This window comes from Mesoplodon mirus (genome assembly GCF_964341445.2).
Source record: "Mesoplodon mirus genome assembly, chromosome: 18".
Taxonomy (NCBI): domain Eukaryota; kingdom Metazoa; phylum Chordata; class Mammalia; order Artiodactyla; family Ziphiidae; genus Mesoplodon; species Mesoplodon mirus.
The window spans coordinates 12,591,328-12,597,327 of NC_138994.1; the positions used below are offsets into that span (position 1 = coordinate 12,591,328).

Here is a 6,000-nt window from a genome sequence, read left to right on the forward strand (position 1 = left end):
TAGTGGCTCTGCTTAGGTCTTCTAAGAAGACACACTCGGGACTTCCCTGGTGGTGCAGTGGTTAAGAATCCGCCTTCCAACGTAGGGGACACAGGTTCCAGCCCTGGTGCGGGAAGATCCCACATGCCATGGAGCAACTAAGCCCGTGCACCACAACTACTGAGCCCATGTGCCACAACTACTGAAGCCCATGCGCCTAGAGCCCGTGCTCCACAAGAGAAGCCACCACAATGAGAAGCCCGCACACCACAACAAAGAACAGCCCCCACTCTCCAGAACTAGAGAAAGTCCGCACACAGCAACAAAGACCCAACGCAACGTTAAATAAATAAATAAAAGAAGAAGACACCCTCATTTTGGTGGGAATGCAAACTGGTACAGCCACTATGGAGAACAGTATGGAGGTTCCTTAAAAAAACTGAAAATAGAGCTACCATATGAGCTAGCAATCCCAGTCCTGGGCATATATCTGGAGAAAACCATAATTCGAAAAATACATGCACCCCAGTGTTCACTGTAGCACACTATTCACAATAGCCAGGACATGGAAGCAACCTAAATGTCCATCAACAGAGGAATGGATAAAGAAGATGTGGTACATATATACAATGGAATATTACTCAGCCATAAAAGAAGAACAAAATAATGCCATTTGCAGCAACATGGATGGACCTAGAGATTCTCATACTGAGCGAAGCAAGTCAGACAGAGGAAGACAAATATCATATGATATTGCTTATATGTGGAATCTAAAAGAAGGCTACAAATGAACTTATCTACAAAACCTAAATAGAGTTACAGATGTAGAAAATAAACTTATGGTTATGGTGGGGGGGTGTAAGGGTAGGGGAGGGATAAATTGGAAGACTGGGATTGACACATACACACTACTATATATAAAATAGATAACTAATAAAGACCTACTGTATAGCACAGGAAGCTCTTACTCAATACTCTGTAATGGCCTATATTAGGAAAAGAATCTAAGAAAGAGTGGATATATGTAATTGTATAACAGGTTCACTTTGCTGCAACTAACAAAACATTGTAAATCAATTATACCGCAATAAAAATTTTAAAAAAAGAAGACACCCTCATGTTATCATCTCCTACTGGGAACTCTATCCTCCACACCTCATCTGTGTCCATTCTTTGGGCCTCAGCTACATCTCTCAGTGGTTCCCCCACCCACTTCACCCTGGTGATCCACATGGTTTCTACTCCTTCTAACCCTAATATCGCCTCTGCCCTCCTTAGAATATCTACCCCCCCCACAAACACTTCTTACACCCCCACTCCCTCCTCTCTCTCTTCACCCGGGAGTCCCACACCCCATCTCCTTCCTCATCCTCCAAAACATCCTAATCACCAAGCCCATGGCTTCCCACGGAGGGTGACACTGCAGGTCACTGTCCTTTTCCCGAGGCTCTCCTCTCCTGGCACTCCCCTTCTGATTTCCTTCTTCCTGGTACTGGTATTCTCTGGGAAACTTGGTTCTGCCCAATCCCTATTATCCAAGCAGGACCGAGTCACTGTGAGATCCTTCAGTTCTCTTCTTGGAGTCTTTACCTGCGAAGCTCCAGAAGCCACTGTCTGCTCAAGCTTTCTCCTGTCCTCACCTTAGAGGATGCTACCTGTGATTTAGTGAGAAAGTCTTCAAGTGTGACATTACCAAACTTCATCTGCAAGTTAAAACATGCCACATAAGAAAGAGGAGGTTTGCTGTATCACCAACCGATAGGCAGTTAATTCAGCATAGAAACAGGGTCACTTTCTATTTAAACACAACTGCAGTTCTGCATGTTAAATATCTTTGGGCAATAGTAAATTCAACTTGTTCTATTTATGCTTGGCTATTAGATATTTAGGATCTTACTGATCGGAAAATACATCAAATTCACTTGACATTTCAAAGTATAAACAACTGTTAAAGAGTTGTTTATTTTTATTTATAAATTATGCTTAGTTTGCTACCATGGCCACAAGAATAGCAACAGCAGCAAAACCAGGCATTCCTGCCCAACAGATCTTCCTAAAACGCTTTACTGCTCACTCAGGCGCCAGACCAGGTCCTTAGACAAACAAGGACCCTGTCCTCAAAGAGAACATTCTTCATTCTCTCGTTGACCACTGTGAAAATGCTCCCCCACCAGGCCCAGGCAAACATCATGCTCCACAAACCTGTCCCCAAAGTCCTTTCCAGCCTGAATTCTATCTCTCCAGTGCCAGGATGCTGGCCCAGCCACACCTGCAAGGTCACTCTACCTGCCCACTTCAGGAACCCGGCCCAGGTGGCCCAGGGTTCCCCCACCTAGACCACTCCACAGACCACCCGCCCCCAGTCCGAATAACACCTGAACCTCCAACAAGTCAGACGCTCCTGGGGAGGAAAAAGTTGCATCTCTGTACACACAGCCCTGCATAACTTGGCCAAAAACCAAGGATTTTTGGAAATCACTTGTTTTCTGGAAAACCACACACTATGGCACTCTTGTACATATTCAGCTCAAACTCCCCCGCCCCCCAACATACACACTCACGCGCCGGCCCTCACTAGGCATGGAACTTACCAACCACCATGGAGAAGGTGCTTGTACTCAGATTTTACCCAAACCATTTAAAATACTCACGACACCAACATACAGGATCACACTCCTCATTTTCCTTTATTCCTCCCAAATTAATACTTTAGTATTTTAATAAAATAGTGAACCATACTTTAAGCCTAAAGTGTTTATATACTCTTCCAAGTTCTCTGTATATAAACTTTTAATACTAAGTACAAAATTTAAGTTCATTTTAAAGTTGGAATAAAGTCATTGTTATTCAAATAAGAGACCAACCATACGCTGTCATATTTTTAAAACTCCTCAGTGACTTTTCAATTCAGTAAGCAAGTATGAAACAAACAGTAAGAATACTTATTAACCTCTGGGGACTTCCCTGGTGGTCCAATGGTTAAGACTCCACACTTCCACTGCAGGGGGCGTGGGTTCAACCCCTGGTCAGGGAACTAAGATCCCGCACGCATTGGGCGTGGCCAAAAAGAAAAAAAATTTCAACCTCTGCGCAATCACTCTAAGTTACATTTGCTTTTAAACTTTCACAATTTAATTTTTTTTAATGTTAAAAAGAACTTGGAACATAAAACTGAGTTTAGTTTCAAGAAAAAAGATTTTTAAAACAATTTCTCTGCATTTAGCTAGCACCAATCGTCTTTACATAGTTTTTTTTCCTATAACCTGTATCTATGATCACCCTACACCAACAACTTGGAAACAATGCCTTACAGAAAGAGAGGTGCTGCAAAATCCTAACAGTTTATCCACTCATCTCACAGTGTAAAAATGCCAAAACCCCTTCCATGAAAAAAACCACTCCCCTCTGTCAGTATGGGCAGAGGTTCCCAGGCCCAGAAGTCCAGGGCTGGTGGTAGCCTTGGTGGCCCAGGGATTCTTCACTGTGCACTAGCTGGAGATGAAGGCCAGAGACCCCGCATCTACCCATCACCTTTTTTTTTTTTTAAGATATTTTATTTTTATTTTTTATTTGTTTGTTTTTTGTTGTTGTTGGTTTTCTTTTTTTTTTGGCCCTGCCACGTGGCACGTGGGATCTTAGCTCCCCAGGATCAAACCCACACCCCCTGCACTGGAAGCGTGGAGTCCTAACCCCTGGACTACCAGGGAAGTCCTCCCATCGCCCTTCTTACTCATCTCCTCTGAAAGCCTCACTCCACTCCTCAAAAGTCTGAATTCTGCTCCCTCGCAGAAAAATCAATTTATTTCCGTGTTTGGTATGTCAACGCAAATGGTTTTGGCTGAATGGTTAATAACAGAATTTTCTTTAAAAACCTCAAAGTTCTCAGAGTAAAAATATAATGCCCTTTGCTGTGATGCCAAGTTATTTGTAAACAACAAACCATCAAATTAAAAAGCTGCCATCAGGTCCCTACTATCGATTTTATGCAATTTATAGTACAAATACACACAAACAGCGTTCTGGTTTGAAAAATAACATTCTTTGAAACGCTCCCATCTAGATTTAAGGAACTAGCTGGTGCAGCTTTCCAGGCTAAACAGTAACAGTACCCACATACAAAAGTGAACAAATAAAGAAAAGCAAGAGCTCTTATCACCATCTCCAACAACTGAAAGCAGTCAAAAATTCCAGTTTGTGGAGAAAGGTTCTACTTGAAATAATCTAGAAAGCCCCTGAGGAATAATTAGCATTTCCTAGAGAGCAATTTTGTTTTTCAAGCAGACTAAATGATAACTTCACAAAACCATAGAACCAAGCTGAACTGCTTTGTAGCAGGATTGACAGTTCCTCAAGAAGCTCACTTAACTATACTCTATAACACCTTATAAAAATTTCTAAATAATTGATTTTTTAAAAAGTTATGTTGAAAGTACCTAGTTTTCCAAAATTTTAAGGTTCAGAGCACAGATTTAAAAATCCATCATGCTTCAAGAACTTTCAATTTTTAGGCTACAAAAAACAATGAGAAAAAGAAATCCTTGCAGCTTAAAAAACACACGCTTGAAATAATACACTACGGAAAACGTGTAGAACAAAAAGAAAGTAACAGATAACCCAACAGCAGTTAAGAAGACACAGATTTTTGTTTTGGGCAGTTCCACCAACCAGAGTTTTACATTTCTATTCCACACTACCTACATACTAGTTACGCAAAATATATGCGAACTCCCAGAACGCACAGAGTACCCCAAAAAACCTCAGCCCACGTGGACAGCTGCCTGAGCCTCCAGCTTCAGCTTTGGATAAGTGAGGATGGGGGGTCCCGGGCAGGAATTGTAGTCTGTGTTCTGGTCGTGGGTATGGTGGATGAGGTCGGGACATTGGGGTCATGGACTGGGGTCCGGTCGGGATGATGGGATCTGGGTCTGGTTCTGGTCGTAGAAAGAACGAACCCAGATGTCGGGATCTAGATCCTGGTTGGGAAGATGGACAAGGGCTTGGGGTCGGAATGGGGCTCCGAGTCTGGGTCCTGACTGTGCCCTACTCGTGGCTAGGTCCAGGCGGGGATCGCTGGCCGGGGGCTGGGTCCTGTAGGTGGGGGCAGATCCCGGGGGGTGGTCAGGACCCAAATCTGGGTCCTCCTGGTCGTAGGTGGGGGTAGGGGGTCGTGGATCGCGAGTCGGTGGTCCGGGTCGGGGTAGAGGTCGTGGTCGGGGTTCGGGTCCCGCCGGCCAGGCCGCCCCCCCGCCTGCCCGCCCCCCCGGCCCGGGCCCCACTCACACGCGCGGCAGCTGCAGTGGCGGCGCCCCGCGCCTTTGGAACACGCCGTCCACGAACACGCCATTCTTGCCGAGGCAGCGCAGGTAGAAGTCGCCGCCCGCGTCGGGCCCGGGCTGCGCCGACGGCTCCGGGGCCGCCCCGCCATGGCCGCCGCCGCCCGGGGGCGTGAAGATCTCGAGGTGGCGCCGCGAGATGAAGCTCGAGTGGCCCATGCTCACGTCCACCGAGCCCTGCGACGAGTTGCGCCCGATGGTCACCGAACGCTTCTTCATCAGGTACTCGAACTCGCGGCCCTCGAGGCGCGCCACGGCCCAGCCGCCCGGCGGGGACCCGCCGCCCGCGCCCCCGCCGCCCCCGGCGCCGCCGCCCGCGGGAGGCCCGCCCGCGCCCGGGAGCGCCGCGGCCGCCGCCATGGGCCTGCGAGGGCCCGGGCCGCCTTCCGCCGCCGCCACGGAGCTGAGGGCCGAGCGAGGCCGCCGGCCGGCGAGCGACGAGCGGCGGCGAGGGGCGGGACACGCGCGGCGCGCCGCGGGCCGGCGCCGGGCCCGTGACTGACGGCGGCACCCGCCTATAGCTGCGGTGCACGGCAGTGGGGCTACCAGAGGCTGGTCAATGGCGAGGCACGCCGGCCGTGCGTCGGCACGTCGGCCGCGGCGCCCGACGCAGGCGCGGCTTCTGGCGGCCTGGAAAACCTGGTACGGAGCAGGGCGGCCGTGGAGCCGCCGAGCCGACGCACGGCAC

At 48.4% G+C, this 6,000-nt stretch overlaps 1 protein-coding gene across 2 annotated transcripts in view; it reads right to left on the bottom strand.

Annotated features, from left to right (window-relative positions):
- The window catches only part of FOXK2 (forkhead box K2), a 71,654-nt gene extending 65,967 nt beyond the window's left edge, over positions 1-5,687 (bottom strand). For both annotated transcript variants that reach the window (XM_082603000.1, XM_082602999.1), the window contains exon 1: positions 5,260-5,687. In XM_082603000.1, coding sequence (XP_082459126.1) covers positions 5,260-5,672 — 413 coding nt within the window. In that variant the 5' untranslated portion in view covers positions 5,673-5,687. The remainder of the gene's footprint in view (positions 1-5,259) is intronic.
- Positions 5,688-6,000: the final 313 nt, after the last annotated feature.